The sequence below is a fragment of the Macaca mulatta genome, chromosome 8, assembly GCF_049350105.2.
Source record: "Macaca mulatta isolate MMU2019108-1 chromosome 8, T2T-MMU8v2.0, whole genome shotgun sequence".
NCBI lineage: Eukaryota > Metazoa > Chordata > Mammalia > Primates > Cercopithecidae > Macaca > Macaca mulatta.
In genome coordinates this window covers 110,007,451-110,027,033 of record NC_133413.1, presented here as the reverse complement: position 1 = coordinate 110,027,033, position 19,583 = coordinate 110,007,451, and the positions used below count along the sequence as shown (strand labels likewise).

At 34.4% G+C, this 19,583-nt stretch overlaps 1 protein-coding gene across 22 annotated transcripts in view; it reads right to left on the bottom strand.

Moving 5' to 3' along the window:
• VPS13B (vacuolar protein sorting 13 homolog B) overlaps positions 1 to 19,583 on the bottom strand; it is an 856,590-nt gene that overhangs the window by 203,225 nt on the left and 633,782 nt on the right. For all 22 annotated transcript variants that reach the window (XR_013397363.1, XM_077943895.1, XM_077943898.1 and 19 more), the window contains exon 35: positions 9,422 to 9,559. Coding sequence is in view for 21 of the 22 variants with exons in the window: in XM_077943895.1 (XP_077800021.1) it covers positions 9,422 to 9,559 (138 nt within the window). In the remaining variant the exon portion in view is untranslated. The remainder of the gene's footprint in view (positions 1 to 9,421; positions 9,560 to 19,583) is intronic.

Sequence of the window (19,583 nt, the reverse complement as noted above, 5' to 3'; positions counted from 1 at the left end):
AAAATCAGAGATGAAACATTACAACTGATATAAAGAATCCTTAGGAAATAATATGAACAATTATATGCCAATACATGAATAACCTAATGGATAAATTCCAGGACACATACAATCTACCAAGAATAGATAATGAAGAAACAGAAAATCTGAACAAACCAATAGTGAGTATGGAGACAGAATCAGTAATAAAAAGTCTCCCAACAAAAAAAACCCCCAGGGTCCAATGGCTTCACCACTGAATTCTATTCAGTACTTAAATATGTAATACCACCAATTCTTCTCAAACTCTTCCAAAAAATGAAGAGAGGGAAATATTTCCAAATTTATTCTATAGGCCAGTATTACCCTGATATGAAAACCAGACAAAGACACGCCAAAAAAGGAAAACTTCAGGCCAATATCCAGGATGAACATAGATGTAAAAACCCTCAACAAAACAGTAGTAGACTGAATTTAAAACACATTAAAAATCTACTCGTGATCAAGTGGGCATCATCACAGGGATGATCAACATATGCAGATCAATAAATGTGATACATCACATTAACAGAATGAAGGACAAAAACCTTATGATCATTTCAATAGATACAGAAAAAGCATTTGACAAAATTCAAAATCCCTTCTTGATAAGAACTCTCAAAAAATTAGGTATAGAAGGAACATACCATAACACAATAAAGGCCATATGTGACAAATTCACAGGTCACATCATATTGAACAGGGAAAAGTTGAAAGCTTTTTCTCTAAAATCTAGAACCCTGTAAGAATGGCCATTCTCACCACTGTTATTCCATATAGTATTGGAAGTCCTAGACAAAGCAATTAGGCAAGAGAAAGAAATGAAAGGAATCCAAATAGGAAAAGGTGAATTTAAATTGTCTCCACAGATAACCTTATAACATTTAAGGTTTTCTTATATATAGAAAACCTTAAAAACTTGACCAGAAAACTGTTAGAATACATTCTAAAAACTGTTAGAATTCAGTGAATTTGCATGATTAAAAATCAACATACAAAAACCCATAGCATTTCTATACATTAACAGAGAAGAACACTATACACTAACAGAGAACTGAAGAAGAAACTAAGAAAACAATCTCATTTCATAATAGCTAAAAAATTATTAAATACTTAGGAATACATTTAACCAAGGAAGTGAAAAATCTGTACACTGAAAACTATAAAATGGTCATCAATGGAAAGATACCCTGTGTTCATGAATTGGAAGAATTAATATTATTAAAATGTCCATCCTACCCATGCTATTGATGTGCCCATGCTATTGATCTACAGATCCAATGAAACTCCTATCAAAATATCAAAAACATTCTTCACAGAAATAGAAAAAGCAATCCTGAAATTTATGTGGAATCATAAATGACCCTGAATAGCCAAAGCAATCCTGAGCAAAAGGAACAAACCTAGAAGCATCACACTGTCTGACTTCAAAAAATATACTATAAAACTATAACCAATACAGTATAGTACTGGCATAAAAACAGGCACATAAACCAATGGAACAGAATAGAGAACCCAGAAAGAAATGCATGTATTAGCTAATTAGTTTTCAACAAAGGTGTCAAGAACACAAAATGGGGAAAGGATGGTCTCTTCAATAAATGCTGTTGGGAAAGCCAGGTAGCCCATGCAGAAGAATAAAAGTAGATCGTTCTCTCTCACTATGTACAAAAGTCAACTAAACTTCGGGGGTTGAGGCAGGAGGATCCCTTGACACTAGGAGTTCGAGGATGCAGTGAGCCGTGGTCACACCACTGCACTCCAGCCTAGGTAACACAGTGAGACTCTGTCACTCAAAAAACAAAAACACAAACAAACCAACCCAAAAGCCTCAAAATAGACTGAAGACTTAAATGTAATAAGGCCAACAGCTATGAAATTACTAGAAGAAAACATAGCGGAAAAGCTCTATGACATTGGTCTGGACAGTGCTTTTCTGGATATTATCTGAAAAGTACCAGCAACAAAAGCAAAAATAGTATTACAACAAGCTAAAAAGCTTCTGCCTAGCAATGAAAACAACCAATAGTATTAAGAGATAACCTACAGAATGGAAGAAAATATTTGTAAACTATATAAGAGGTTAATATATAAAATACATGAGAAATTCAAACAACTCAATAGCAAGAAGACAAAGAACCAAATTTTTAAAATAGGAAAATACCTAAACAGACGTTTCTCAAAAGAGGACATACAAATGGCCAACAGGTATATGAAAAAGTGCTCAGTATAACTAACCATCAGAGAAATACAAATCAAAACCATGAAAGACATCATTCCTGCTAGAATGGCTATTATCAAAAAGACAAAACGTAACAAGTGTTGGCAAGGATGTGGAGAAAAGGAAATCCTTGCACATTGTTGGTGGGAATACAGATTGGTACAACCATTATGGAAAACAGTATGGAGATTTCTCAATCAATTAAAAATATAACTACCATATGATCCAGTAATCGCACTAATGGGTATAGATCCAAAGGAAATGAAACCAGTGTGCCGAAGAGATATATTTGGACTCCTATGTTTATTGCAGCACAATTCATAATAGTCAAGATGTAGAATCAACCTAAGTATTCTTCAATGGATGAATAGGGGATGAAAATGTGGTACATATTCACAATAGAATAGTATTCACCCCTTAAAAAGATTGAAATCCTGCCATTTGAGACAATATGGATGAACTTGAAGACATTATGCTAAATGAAATAAACCAAACAGAAATAGACAAAAACTGCATGATTTCATTTATATGTGGAATCTAAAAACGTCAAACTTATAAAAGGAGACATTAGAATGTTCGTTGCCAGGGGCTGGGGGAAGGGAAAATACGGAGAGGTTGGTGAATGGGTACAAAGTTTCAGTTTTGCAGGACCTATAAGCTCTAGAGATCTAATCTACAGCGTTATGACTACAATTAATAAATATTACTGTATTATATACTTAAAACTTGGTAAAAGAGGAGATCATATGGGTTCTCACCACAAATAAAAAGTTGTAAGTATGTGAGGTGATAAATATGTTAATTTGCTTGAATATGGTAATCATTTCTCAATGACACATTTATCAAAACATCACATTGTACACCTTAAATGTTTATAATTTTTATTTGTCAACTATACCTCAATAAAGCTTGAAGTAGGTAACCAAAAATCCATTTGAAATTTGTGATTGAAAAAAATTTTAAAGATCAAAAAATTATATTATTTATTCTTCATTTTCTACTCCAGAAAAATCAAGACACTATTTGATTAATCTTTTCCAGGTATCTTAATCCTCTGGAATCAGTTACCTTCAGATATGTCTGAATTGATCCCCACTGAGTAATAAATTCAGTGATAACATAAAAGCAGGGTTAACCAAGAAAGGTAAAAACACTTAAAAAATACATCTATTTGAGGGTAAACAACCTAAAATTTCTACTTTATATTCATATAAACAAACTTACTCGAATGGTGTGTTACTGTACCTAAGAACTCTTTTACTATTTTACAGCATTTAAGTACAAATTTTCATTCAAATCAGAGCGGTCTGTGGAAATGGAATTGTTTAAGGATGTTTAGGAATTATTTTAAAGTAGGAATGAAAATCATTGTAACCTATAAAACAGTTATATTAATCCATACAATATAAGGAGAAAACTGTCTTCAAAACAAGATTATAATCAATTCAACAGGTTTTTAAAATCAAAATAAAATAAAACCAGAGATGAAACCAATTCGAAGCCAGAATGAAATCAGAAACACTGAAAACTAGACAGGTAAATTAATGAATGAGTTAAACAAGGTGAAACTAAAGAAGTGATTCTATTAGGAGAAAAAGACCAGTGGCCATGCATTTCAAATATAGACACTATGTATAATACACTAAAAGAAATGGGAAATTGCATTGTTTTGTGTTTGATATAACCATGTTATTTAAATTATATGATGAATGTGGCATGCTAAGCATTAATTTATAATAAAATATAAATGACTTGGGAATGTTTTCCTAATGTGGCATTTTTGTTCTTTGTTGTCATTTAAATGTCATTTCATGGCTACAATGACAGTGGCTCAAAAATTTGTGAAAGAACAATGAAAAAAATACCAGAGGGCTCAAATGTTTTCGCAAATAACCCTGAGTTAATTAGAAAAATCTGCACCCTTTCCAGTTCTTCTTCTCACGTGTCAGCTCTCATTAAATTAAAAAAAAAAAATCGCATTTCAAAGTTAAGGAATCCTATGGTTAACAAAACTTTTAAAATGGGATCAAGTGGGCACATTCCTACATTTCTGTATGATGTCATACCAAACACTTCACAGCTGAATTTGAATTTGCAAGAAATATGATTGATTTTTCAATATAAGAAGTATCTGATCTAATGTTAATTTTTTTCTATAGGCTAACTGTGCTGGGAACAGGTGGCCCTGCTTTCAATTACAGAGGGCTAGCATGCCAGTGTGAGGCCTGGAATAGTTCACCTTCTCACGGGGAATTTTCCTCGGTTGGGAATGGATTTATTATGGCTTCACACATGGAATAGAGCTCATGTCAGCTGAGGGCAGTGACACATCATATGATTCAAATTAACCTGCTGTGGACTGTTCCGCAGGGTTTAGATTGTGTACTAAAATGACGACATTTTAAAAACAGCTTGAAAGAAACCAGGATTGCTGAACTGCAATGGTTCCAATTTGTTCCAACTAATCTATCACCTGCTGGAGATATTATTCTAGTGGGTTTCTGGTAGCTGCTGTTTTCCAGGTTTCTCCAAGCCACTGACCTTGCTAATAGGTACAAGGGGGAAAAGGTGGGGGGTTGGGAGCGCTTTGAAAGAGTTTTTGATGTATAAGTTGGGACCTACCATTTGCTCTATTAAGGTACCATTAGGTGAACAGATGAAATAGGGGAATACTCAAGAACTCCACATTATTTTTCTAAAAACAAGTGCTAAAGAGCAGCATTTGTATCACCTTGTTTAGAGAAAATAATCCCTACAAAATAAATCTAAAAGGCTAAATTTCAAAAGCTGTGAAGTTTACATCTTTTTGAAGAAAGCTTAAGGTTAGACAGTTATAATCAGTATTCCCTCTACCTTTAAGGGTTGTAACTTTTTTTTTTTTTTTTTTTTTTTTTTTTTTGAGACAGGGTCTCACTCTGTTGCCCAAACTGGAGTGCAGTAGTGTGATTATAGCTTACTTCAGCCTTTACCTCCTGGGCTCAAGCAATCTTCCCACCTCGCCTTTCTGAGTAGCAAGGACTACAGGCACATACCACCATGCCTGGCTAATTCAGGGTCATAACTTTCATTGTTACTATACCTTTCATTAAAGAGCAAGAAAAAATAAATGGAAATTAGTAATATAGTTCAAGACATTCTCTGGAATGATACTTAAATAGATATGCATACAGATTAAAACATAATAGTAGCTAAAGATTTCTAATGATAACACAATGACATTACCTAAAAACTAAAAGTATTACTTGTAGTGCTTTTATTATTTTTTTGTAATGCTTTTTCTTCAAGGAAAAGGAATGTTATTAGGGAACATTATAAAGCTGGAATTTGTTTGCCCAATCTCAACATAAATGATATTCCTCATAGTATCCTCCCTAGGAGCTGGAAAAAATATAATTTCCTTGAGTTGTTAAAATCTATAAAATAATACATTCATATAGTAAAAGCTGTTTTAATGTGTCCTGTTATTCCCATTTAATTAGTGGTATTCAAGTCTCACTATCTTCTATAGCCATTTGATTCCTAAATTAATGTAGTAGCATGCCAATCTGGCTGTGTAGTGAGATAATATAATTACTCTATGAAATAACATCTACTTATCTACTCTAAATCACAAATTGCTTACAGTAGGAAAATTTTTGTCTAAGCTAGTAAATTCTGGAGCAGTTAAAGGCTGTTAGGTTACTGTTTTAGAGGAAGTCACACACAGCTGATATATCATTTAAACTAATCTTCCCTCAAATAAAAGAAATGTACTTTTGTTTAAAATGTTTTAGACTTTGAAGAACTTAAATCATCCATTGGATATTATATTCGATTTTCCATAATCAAAGCACCATTCTAAAAACCACTCATCTTTCTTTATCATTGCCCTGTCCTGTTCCCCAAAATATCTGTGGTTTGGCTCTCAAAGACTGATACTAAAAACAAAAATCATATATGATAAGTCATATGTATATTTTTTTAAAAAGAATTTTGGTAAGAGCCATATAAAACTTGCTACAAAAACTACAGTACCAGACCAACAGCATCTACTCTATCTGGGAGCTTTTTAGACATGACTTTCAAGCCCTACCTTCTAGAACTATTAAATCACCATTTGCATTTTAACAAACTCCCCAGGGAAGTTTCAAATGCAGAATCAAGTTTGAGAAGTGCTGCTGTAAAATAACTATTTCAATTCATTTACTTAAAAGTTTAAATCTCCAAATATATTATCACTATTGTAGCATGGACATAAAATCAGAAATTGTATATATTTAATTCCCAACTTTGAAAAGTATCTTAAGAAACACAAAAGTACAACTACTTTAAAAAGTACATTTCTGGCCAGGCACGGTGGCTCACGCCTGTAATCCTGGCACTTTGGGAGGCCAAGGTGCGCGGATCACGAAGTCAGGAGTTAGAGACTAGCCTGGCCAATATGGTGAAACCCAACCTCTACTAAAAATACAAAAATTAGCCAGGTGTGATGGTGTGTGCCTGCAGTCCCAGCTACTAGGGAAGCTGAGGCAGAAGAATCGCTTGAACCTGGGAGGTAGAGGTTGCGGTGAGCCGAGATCACACCACTGCACTCCAGCCGGGCAACAGAGACTGTGACTCAAAAAAAAAAAAAAAAAAAAAAAATCACATTTCTACTACTGAGTCACGTTAAATGCCAGAATTGTAAATACATAATTTTTCATTTATTCATTGGCATTTGTCTTAAAATTCAATTTATTTGGTTGCCTTGAAAATATTGTATCTAATTTACCATCAACTTTCAAATTCCATTTTTTTAACAAACAAATCAATCAAATGTAAACTACAAGATAATTTTCTAGCCAAAATGAGCAACATGACTGTGCCTAAAAATAAAACGAATGTGAAACTAAAACTGAGAAATAAGTAAATCCAAGTTTCCCCTGTCACTTTTCCATGAACTAACATGTTTTTACCCTATTGCATCTATTTTATTGTGTTCGGTCTTTCATGTGTGAACAACTCTGAAATCAGAAATTGTCTTCACACTGATGTAATAAAAAGGCACTGTATCACAGTGTAAATAGCATATGTTTTTTTTTTCATTTTTAGTGGTACATAGAATGTTTTTCTACAATTGATAGTGGCTTAGATGGAATGAAATATGGTACTTCATGCTCACTAACCAAATACTAGGACTCACACTTCTCCAGTCTATTACCTCACTCCAAAGGGTTCTTCCTACACTTTAACGACTTGCTTATCCTTCAGTTTCTTGCGTTCCTTCATGTATTTAAAACCATATCTAGAGTTTATCAAGATTAGAAATAGTTCTTCATACTTCTACACCTTTACAATCCCAGCACTAGAAAAATACGCTGAAGAAGAATTGGGCCCCAGTGACAAGGTCAGTGGAGATGGTTTCAGTCTCTGTTTAATCCATGACTGGCTTTCTCCATCTGTAGTATGGATCATAAGTACACTAGCATGCCACAACACATATACTCAACAAAGTCTATATTAAATTCTTTTCTTTTTTTTGAGATACAGTCTTGCTCTGTTGCCCAAGCTGGAGCGCAGTGGTGTGATCTCATCTCACTGCAACCTTTGCCTCCCAGTTCAAGCAATTCTTGTGCCTCAGCCTCCGGAGTAGCTGGAACTGCAGGTACGTGCCACCATGGCCAGTTAATTTTTTATGTTTATTTTTATTTTTAGTAGAGACAGGGTTTCACCATGTTGGCTTGGCTGATGTGGAATTCTTGGCCTCAAGTGATCTGTCCGTCTCAGCCTCCCAAAATGCTGGGATTACAGGTGTAAGCCACTGTGCCCAGCCTATTTTAAATTCTTAATGGCCAGGAGCAGTGGTTCACACCTGTAATCCCAGCACATTAGGAAGCTGAGAAGGAGGATTGCTTGAGTCCAGGAGTTCAGGACCAGCCTGGGCAACATAGTGAGACCTCATCTCTACTAAAAAAAAAAAACAAAACAACAACAACAAAAAAACTAGTTGGGCGTAGTGGAACACACCTGTAGTCCCAGCTACTTGGGAGGCTGAAGCAGGAGAATTGCTGGAGCCCAGAGATTGAGGCTATAGTGAGATATGATTGTACCACTATACTTCTGCTGGAGCCCAGGAGATTGAGGCTACAGTGAGATATGATTGCACCACTATACTTCTGCTGGAGCCCAAGAGATTGAGGCTACAGTGAGCTATGATTGCACCACTGTACTTTGGCCTGGGTGACAGAGCAAGATGATCTCAAAAAAATAAATAAATAAAAAATAAAATGAAATAAAATTCTTAATGAAGAAACTAATACTCATTTCGTGGGTAACACTCTGAAGCACTGTAAGTATAAAATAACAAAACAAAAAGTGAAATGCAATAATTTTTGTTAAATAAATAGCTAAGACTATATGGAGTGAGGGAGAAATAACAGAAGAGGGGGAAGAACATGAGATGAAGGAAGAAAAGACAGAGGAGGAAGATCAAGGAATAAAGAAAAAATCTTTAGTTATGCCCAAATTAGTGTAGTACAGAAGTTAAGTTCTAGTCTTTGGAGTCATAAAAACTTAGGTTTGAATGGCTCCTCTGTCACTATGACCTTAGGCAATTTACTTCACTTTTCTAAGTCTTAGCTTCCTTATTCATAAAATAGGAATAACTATAGTGCATACTCCTAAAATGCATAGTGCCTGGGACATAATTAGCTCTCAAAAAATTTTGATATCTGTATCTAAAACTGAGTAGTTACTATGTCTCAAGCACTTTGCTAAGCATGTGAAACAGGTACATTTAACTATCAAATCTAAACTATGTATACTGTCTTATGTATATATATCATGTTTCCTTCCATTCATCCATCCAGTCTATCCTCTTCATATACAGGTAAGAAAACTGAAGTATAGAAGATTAGATCAATCACTTAAGATCATACAGTTAATTAATAGAAAAGGTAGAAATAAAATATTGGGGCTTTGGCTTCCAGTCAACTGCTCTTTAGTTGATAACTACCTTCTTGTCAGACTGAAGGTAATTCTTAATGCATACTTATATTTGCCTGTTGATCTCTAAAATCGGCAGCCTGAAAAGCATACACCTCTGGGAAAAAGTGAAGTATTCATTTTTTGCATGGAATGTCAAGAGTACTAACAGATCCTATATACATGTTAATATATTCACATAAAAAATGTACACACATGTAAATTTTATGACTTTCTTACCTGGTCCATTCAGAAAGTCTTTAATCTGTAGTGTTATAAAGGAAGGTGGAATACCACTTTTGCTGTCTATTTCTCCAGGCACTGTTTGTAGCCAAACAGTGCAATAATCAAGGGCTTCAGGCAGAGTCTTCCCAGGATCTAAAGTGACAAAATTGAAATGAAAAACATCAATCACATCACAAACATCTCATTTTCATGTATGAGTTTGAGTTAATAAATGAGAGAAAAACTGGTTAAATAATTGTACGCACGCTTCATTGTTTCATTTGTTTGTACACATAAACAAGCACTCGTGTTGAAAAATATAAACTATCACTGTACAATGTGGGATGACAAAACCATGTTTTCTAGAACTAGGACAAAGAGGAAAAAAAAATGTTCAAATCTGAATTCATATTATGAATGAGGGAAGGTAAAGTTTCTGTATTCTGAGCTGCTGTTAACAGTTTAATAGTTGGATATTTTTAAAAATGTGATATTAAAAACAAATTAAATGAAAAAAGGGTAATTTTGTCAGCTTAAAAAAAAGCATATACATTTTCAAAGATACAGTAGATTAGTACTACTTAGGGGCTATTTGATCTGTTTCAGAGTTTTATTGACATTACAATCACTTTTTACTGCTAGGCCTTTGAAGTTAACCTCAGTAGCTTTCCTATAACCTTCTTTAATGATAAAATTGGTCAGTCTCTTAATAATCCTAATTATAACGAAAATGAGCTTTTTCTGTTTTGACTTTTTTTCTGTTTAATACTATGTATTTTAAAAATCTGGGTAATATTGTATATTTTTTTAAAAGTATTTTTGGTTATTGGTTGTGGCAAACTGAATTTGCTTTTTAATACTTAGGAATCCACAGCTTTTATTGAAATAGCTCTTTAAATAAAAACGACTGCTGTATCTTGGCGTACAGTGTAGTACGCTTTTAAAAAAGTTCTAAATATTCACAGTTTTTCTTTAGTTTCATGATTGTTTTACTCTCTGTGTTTTAATGGTCTCTGAATGTCAGTTTTATAGGGATGTTCTTGCCATAGAGTCCATCTATTCCATTTTCAGTCTATTTGAAATGTGTTATTAAAGTATTATTTATTTTAGGTTTTATTGATTGGATTGCTTTCAAGAACAGCATTTACATACAGTGTATTATATTCAACATATGGTTATTTAGTATTGCTGTCATATGTGAAGTGGGCATATAAATTCTGCTTTGGAATTTGTATTTCTTGACCTTATCATGTGATCCTTATGAAATCTGGCACATATGAACCTTATGTGATTTCAAAGAAAATGCTGAAAGCACTTGATCATGATGTTAGATCTATGTGGTCAAGATCAAACACTAAGCTAGTGCACTCTTCTCTTTTTATATCATCAGTGATTTTTAAAGCAGTGAGAATATGCATAGTAGATCCATTGCATAGTAACACTGTGCTATTCTCTCTTTTAAATATAATAGTCAAGTCTGGTGAAAGGATGATTAAAAAGTCTTTGCTGGTACAATCTAGAATCAGTTTGTAGGAGCTATGTAACCTGCTAGGACCTATGCATCTATTTTGGGTCCCACCACTGCAGCTATCATCAAAAGTGGTTATTATCAGGTAAGTAGTACCATATAGAGCTAAACAAGGAGACACAACTCATCATTTTGAAGAGAATACAATGTGCAGGTAAAACAATGATCTAACAGAAAACACAGATCTTAAAAGATATAAATAACACAATAATGAACAGAGATGATTAAATTGATGTAGAAATATTAATATGATGTATAAAAACTGGCAAGTAAGACTTAGGATAAGTAAAACAAGTTACAGTAACTGCATATTCAAACTTACATGGCGCTGAGAATTGTTATCCTTGTGGCATACTTAATCAACTTTCTACATTTTTCTAGAAATAAAGATTCCAAGTAGCAAAATAATGCATACTGAGGGAATGTGCATTAACTATCCTATTGTATATCAACAATAATAACAATAAGACACCAAAACTAAAAAACATAAGGCTGACATATATGACCACACAAAACTTTTGTCAAAGAACACCAAGAACAGAGTAAAAAGTTAAATAACAAAAAGATGAAGTTGTAACGTAGGTGACAGTAAAAGAAAAGGGATACCATTTATATATAAAGAGTTCACATATTCAATGTAGGTACCAACAGAAAAACCAGTGGATAGAATAAACCAATAAATGAAAATTACTAAACAAAACAGTAAACAAAATCAAACGGCATACAAACATTTAAAAAATACAAACATTAAAAGACACTAAATCTTAATAATTAAAGAAACAAATATTTTCAAATAAGGTAGAAATTTTCACCTATCAGACAGGCTAAGACTAAAAAAACTGACAATAGGTCTGTAATCCTAGCACTTTGGAAGGCCGAGGTGAGCAGAGTGCTTGAACCCAGGAGTTTGAGATCAGCCTGGGTGATGTGGTGAAACCCCAGCTCTACAAAAAAATACAAAAAAATTTAGCTGGGCGTGGTGGCACATGCCCATGCCTGTAGTCCCCGTAGTAGCAGCTACTTGAGAGGATAAAGTGGAAGGATCACCAGAGCCTGGGAGGTTGAGGCTGCAGTGAGCTGTGACTGTGCCACTGCACTCCAGCCTGAGTGATAGAGTGTGATCCTGTCTCAAATAAAAACAAAAACAGAAACAACAACAACAAGAACAAAAAAAAAAACCACCCGATAATGCCTGTATTGGTAGTTTGTGATGAGAGGTCCATTCTCATTAATTCCATTTTATAATACATAACAGATTTTAAATGTGTATATCACTTGACCTAGGAAATTAATGTGTAGGAATTTAATCCAAATAAGAAGTGTGTAAATAAACATACTGGAGAATTACCATAGCAAAAATAGAGAACAACCTACATATCCAGCAACAGATTAATGTTTAAATAAATAAATAAATAATCTGTATAATTATTTAAGAGAATCAAGAAGATCTATATGGTTGACATAAGACAGTTATTTTATATTATTAATAGGGGGAAAAAAGCAAGCAGGTTAAGCATTTTCATTCATTGGCCATTCAGGATTCCTCATCTACAAAGAATTTATTTACACATTTTTCTCTTGAGTTCTTTTTCTTACTGATTTGTAGGAGCTCCTTATATATTTTGAGTATTAGTGTTTTGTTTGCCTTATTTAGCAAAGCCTTCCTCATGTAAAGAGGCAGCCATTTAACTGTATTCTGATGCTTTTTGCATGCATACTTTTTAAACACATATGGTAAAAAAATCTGTTAACTTTTACTTTATGAATTTATTCCTAGGTAATTATATATGTTCCTAGTTTCTTAAAGCATTTTTAAGCTTTTGTTTTTACCTTTAGCTGTTGAATCCTCCTAGAGAGCACTGCCTTATGAAAAATAGGAAAACTCTGCTCAGCTTCGCTCTTAATCGGGGATATATAAATTAAAACAAGAAATACAATTTTTCATCCATCAGATTAGCATAAATTTAAAAAATTGATAATATCTTATATTGGGGGAGAAGGAGAAGAAACAAATTCTCCCATGGATGGTTGATAAGGGTATACATGCAGTATTTTTGCATGAGCAGAGGAGAAGCCTGACAATGAATGTTTATCAAAATTATAAATGTACATGTCCTTGGAATCAGAAAGGCCAACTGTGGGACTGTACCTTAAAGAAACACTTAAGAATATATAAGTGTCCAAAGAAGTTGACTGCAACATCATGTGAAATATTAACAATTTGGGAAATGTTAAACTAAATATCTATCTATAGATAAATATAAAATAAATTATGAATGCACCATAAATGCTGCATAGAATACTATGCTGCTCATAAAGAGATTGGTGTGAGTCTCATACACTGAAAGAGAAGAGCTTAAAAATGTATTGATCGGTGAATAAAGAAATAGGACACAGATTCAGTAAATTCAAATGTAAAAAAATCTATCTGCATACATACACACACATATGCACGTTTTTAAAGTACTGTTGAATGATCATCTCTAGGATGATCCTAAACATATGCTGACATATAAATTATTCAGGACTTAAAGACAAAATAGCACTATTTACCAAGCATTTATAAAAATTAAAGGGAAAAAGAAAAAAACACTTCAGTAGGTATTTGATGCCCTTCTCTCAAGGTATAAACTGGGGGAATAGCAAAGTCTGATAATGTAGGTAAGAGTTTTCCAAGTAAGTGAAGTGGGTTTTGTGCAGTTGCCTCTCTTTTGGCACAAGTTAGAGGACCTGACTATCTGGCACCAAACTCAGGAGTCTACCCTGGACAATTACAGGAGAGACGACTTAATAGGAGACACAATAAACCAACTGGTAATAGCAGAAAGCACAACAGAAATCAGAAATTAAAGCAACTGTAAAAGTCTAGGAAATCCATCCAAGGAATCCCAAATGACTATTTCCCAACAAAATATTAGTATACCTGGTTTTTAAAGTATGCCTGAATTTACAGGGTTGATAAAACAGAATAACTGAAATTAGGAACATCCAGAAAAATACAGGTTGCATGGTTAATGAAAATTTAATTCAGGACAGGTCTGGTGGCTCCTTTCCCGGTTTTTGCTAAACTCTCTACTTCAGATATGCCCGTAGTCAGTAACATTGATAGAGGGAAGTATGCCTTTGTTTATCATTTGAATCATACAAAACATGACTCAGTGCAGCCAGCTCAAAATGAAACTCTGAAAGCAGCTGTAGTAGCAGAAAGGTGTGTCAGAATCCCAGAGAAATGGCTTAAGTTTGAAAGTCACCCTTTAGTCCCTTATGGTCTAATGGCTAGAAGATGAGGGGCATGACTCCTAGTCTTCCTGTCCTGTCCTCAATTTAACTTCTCCTTAATTCCATCATCAGGTCTAGAATATAGGATTCATATTACACATTCTTCAGGGTCAACACACTGGGGAATATACCAGATAAACTAAGATTAAAGGAGCCTAAGAATATAATGTAAATGAAGTGACAAACAGATAACTATTTCATATTGGAAGCTCTTTCAGACCTCTTCTGGATTTATTCAAGTCATAGGAATCTCTCAAAAATAATAAACTCCTGCTGATGTTGATGAGCACATTTACACTGCTGTCCCTAAGCCAAAGAAACAGGAGAAAGTCTTATCTTATGAGGAGTAACAGAAGGTAGGAAATATGTCAGAATAAATGACAAACATAAATTTATTCTGTTTATAAATTTGGTTCCCACAGCCATAAATTTGGTTCAGAGTGAGTTCGATCTCACTTTAATAAGGCATTTGTATTGACAAAGCTGTAATAATTGTTTTTCTTCTGGGTTGACCAGGTCTTAAAGAAAAACAAAACCAAAAAATCCTAATCCCCTGCCCCACATCTCATCATATTATGTCATAAGGAATACCTAAAGATTCAGAAAGCCCCAATTCAGTTCCCAGATGAATCAAGACTTTCATGAAGACTTGATTAAGACTATATTCTTTGTGTTTGTAGATTTGCTCTTCTTCAGAAAAAACCCTTCATTTCACTTGTTTGTCAGGGCTTCCAGTAAATCTGATAAAAGTGGTCTTTTGAAGTGCTGCTCACTATTTCTTTTAACCCTTAGCAAACATTCACAGAGTTATGTATGTCTTTGGTTACCACTTGAATTGTGTAAAATACAACATGATTCAGTGCAGCCAAATCAAAATGAAACTCTGAAATTGAACTCACTTCTTTTCTTCTTCTTCTTTTTAACCTTTTATGCTTGGAATCCAACAGTACCTGAAAGCAGGTAGGCGATAGTATAGTGAGGAAAAGCATCTGACAAGGCCAGCTGGGGCAGAGGATGGGAAGGATGGAGACACCTTGGTTTGGAAGCCTAGGAAGCAGGCAAAGACTGGCTTTCACTTCAAATCACTAACCGGGCCCACTGATTCCATCAACAATTCCAACCCACCTCCTCAGGACTCCCTATGCCTTCCCACCAGTGAAATGCAAAATAGCAGCAACTGCCACAGCCAAGAGAGCGCTTAACACAACAGCAGTTTATGGACACAAAGAAGAAGACAAGGGAGAATAAAGAAGAAAATGATGTTGATCTAAAAGTCTCACTCTACTCCTCTATTATAATAGATATTTTACTTTGAAATAAACAGATTTTTATGACACTTCGCTTTTTAAGATTCAGTGCTCTTTATTCATATTGTAAAAAGTAGCAAAACTCTTTGTCTCTGGTGGATAACACTTAGAAGTATCCAATGTAATTGGACTTCATTATGTATTCAGTGTTGTATCAAGGAAGTAAATAATCTGCAAGCCAAAACAGACTGCTTTCCATTTTCTAAACTAGAAGTTAGAGTGCTGATTCCTTTTCCAAAGGTGTCTGGGTGTATCAACTTTTACACAAAGAAGGGACTGAAACGAGACTTTAAAATAATTTACAAGTAAACACCAGAACTTCTATTTCAGGCCGGGTGCAGTGGCTCATGCCTGTAATCCCAGCACTTTTGGAGGCCGAGGCGGGCGGATCATGAGGTCAGGAGGTCGATACCATCGTGGCTAACACGGTGAAACCCCGTCTCTACTAAAAGTATAAAAAAAAATTAGCCGCGCGTGGAGGCCGGCGCCTGTTGTCCCAGCTACTTGGCAGGCTGAGTCAGGAGAATGGCGTGAACCCGGCAGGCGGAGGTTGCAGTGAGCCAAGATCGTGCCACTGCACTCAGCCTGGGTGACAGAGCCAGACTCTGTCTCAAAACAAACAAACAAACAGACAGAACTTCTATTTCAAAGAGCTTTCTGTTTTAAGGACGTTCAAGCAGCTAGCCAGTAGGGTACGAGGAAACACCTAAAGAGGAGTTAGGGTTGCAGGTGAGTGCTTAGAGATTCCTTACTCTCCCCTCCTGTGTCTCAATTTATTGAGACAAGTTGTTTCTAGAGAGTTTTTTTTTTTTTTTTTCCTGGCGTAATCCTTTTATCCCCAGCCAAGAACAAATAAAGGTGTTTCTTAATAAAACTTACAGAGAATTTAAAGGACAACATTTTGGAAAGTCCTATCATACTACATTTATTTGTGTCTATCTATGAAACTGATGTTATTAAAGCTGCCAAGCAGCCTCTGTCAGAGGCCAAAGTTGTGATTGGTTTTGGCTATGCTCATGGCTTCAAGTGTAATCCCCTGCAATAAGAGGTCATTATTAGAACACTCACCTCTTGACCACTGGACATATAAAAGGCAAGCTACAAGCTTATTGCGTTTCATACATTTTTCTATATTTACTTTGAGAAAATATATTTTCTATATTTACTTTTTCATCTATAGTTTAAATGGCTAATTTTTTCTTTTCCTTATGTAGCCACAAAAGCAAAATTAGTCCATGAAGCCCCTATAAAGCCTGCAAGTTAAATTGTGAAGGAACCTAGATCCATTAAACATCATAATAATTCAATGTGAGGACAGCAAAAATCAACCAAGAAACCAGTTCCAAATTGCTCTGGATGCAAGGTAAGTGCCACCATCTCCCTGTGGATATCCAGGCATTTGGCTAATTCTACAAGCACTGTTTCACATGCTCTACGATTCTGCACCTACACTGCACCTCATAAGATGTGATGGGAAGGGCAAGAGATTTCCTGGTTTGAAACCCCAGGTCTGCAGCCCATAGGAACAGGAAAAGGAAGGGATTAAATTGGCTCCTGGAATATTTGACCATCAATGTCCACTGGCTCTTACTTTTAGAACCAAGTCTTTCATATCTTGTTAGAAGGAAGTGTATTCTTTATACTTAATGATGCTAACCAGCAGATAATATGTGAAATATCAATTCAATGAATTCCTTTTAATTCATATTCTGTACTGCTCTGTGTTGTCCTTGATCTCTTTCTTATTAAAATTTGGTGTTTCATATTAAATTCTAATGTGGGTTTCAGGTATTTTATTGGCCAACATTTGATTAAAATTCAGCACAAGTAAGCACAAGGTGCTATTCAGTGAAAAAAAAAAAATATGCAGTCACATGTCCAAGTCACATATCCAACTTAATCCCAGTTGTAAACCTCTCTTCTGCTCTAAGCAAAGTTGGGTTTTGTAACATTAAAGCTAATCACTGCCTTTAAATGATTCCCCCCATTTTCACTTGTTTTAAGTAAATGTTGATGATTACAATGGGAGTCACAAAGGCCAGGGCACTAATCTTTTCCTCATGTCTAAAATGAAAGTTTCCCTTTTAATACTAATAATCACTGAAGTCCCAACTTATGTTTGAATAATGTTTCATATTTCCATATAATTTCATAAATATCATCTCACTTGAAACTCAGATTTAACCAATAATCGACTAAGAGCAGATATTATTAAACAATTTTAGAGATTAGAAAACTAAAGCACCAAGAAATTTAGCTATTTGCATCAAATAGCTCTGGTATTAGAACCAAGGCTAAAAGTCAAGATTTCTGATTTCTGTTCTAATACCCTTCCTCATATAATATTATTTCCCTCAGCTGGTTGTGCCATTTCTTGTTTAACCTTCTCATCACCTTTCTCTCTGAGTGATACACTAGAATGCCTCTCATTTAAGAGGTCTACTAACTTGCTAATTCCTGTCAAAGTAATAATTTTATTTCATATTATTAGCCAGCAAGCAATGTTCCCAGCAGCTAAATTTCCAGATAAATGTTCAGAGTGTGATCATTATGACAGTAAAGTCACAGGTTAATTCTAAGCCTTTCCAGGCATATTAACAAAACCTTTAATTCTAAAGAGGCATATAATTCAATCTTTTTCTTAAAGTCACAACAACTAAATGAAATCAAGATATGATTTATGAGGTGTAAGAAGCCATTTTATGATTTTTCAACTGTTCGTTTACTCAAATGTCTTTGGCACATTTCTACAGTCCTATTCATGAAAGGATAAAAAAAAAAAAACCCTCAATTACTTGACTGAAAATTTTCAAACCGCAATAGCTAGAATTACATTGAAATGATGTGCATTTTTTTTTTGCCATTTACAACCACTACTTTAAAAAAACACTTAAAGATATTAACAATGATGACAAAAGCAACAATATTTATTAATAATCATTGAGCCTTGTGCCATACACTTAGCTAAGAACTTCGCATACATTTTTAAATCCCAATAGCAACCCTAGGAGGCTGCTACCAGTATTAATCTCATATCATAGATAAGGAAACTGAGGCATAAAGAGGCTAAATAACTTGCCTAAGGTCACACAGCTGTAAGGAGTAGAATCAGGATTAAAACTTAGTACTGAGAGGTCTAATCCTGAGCTCTCATAGGACACCATATTTCAAGTTTGACTCTTCATTGGACCTTTGGCATTTATAAAACTTCAAATGCAGAAACTGTTCCATATTAGATAACCTATCTTAAGCATTACAGTATCCTACATAGAAGTGTGTTATGACCTACTTTTTCAGTGTGATACATTCCAATAAACTTTAACTTCTGTATTTTAGTCTAGTTGCTGTTTGAAAAGTTACAATCAGGTAAATAAGTTGCAAGATGGCAAAAGTAACTGTTTTTAGTTGGTTTCTTTGTTAGGTCCTAGCACACATTAATGGGTAACAAGATATTGCACTAATGAGTTAGTTAAATTCCCTCAGAGTTGTTCAGCCCCTTCACAATTGACCAGATGGCACAGTCATTTCTTCAAAAACAAACAAAAAAGCCCCAAACAAACAAGAAGAAAAATGACTTTTTGAGGCTGCCTTGGGCTGCATAGTCAAGATATGAGGCAATTTCAAATCTGGACTCCATTATCTTAAACAAAACAAATACCAATTTTTAAATATTTATAAACACAACTAATACGATTATGTTAAAAACAACTACATACATCTTTATTTAAATGAGAACTGCCAATAATACAGCTGCTATGTATAAAGGTGCTGGCAGAAGATCTCATTTCTGTTAGAGGTTGCTCCAGGTGGGAAGGGCATGGAAAAGCCCATTGCCATATTAGTCTAATATTTTTAAAAAGAAGTTAACTCAAAGACTTATTATCTACTTGGAAAATCATTTGAAGTAGATTATTAATATTAATATTCATAAAAATTCAAGTTGATAATTTAGTCTTTAAATAATGTTTTTAAATTAAGGATGAAAAGCATATTGCTATGTATAGCTTAAAAATTTAGTCAGCATAATTTAGGATCAGTAAATTACGTAGAATGTGAATTATAC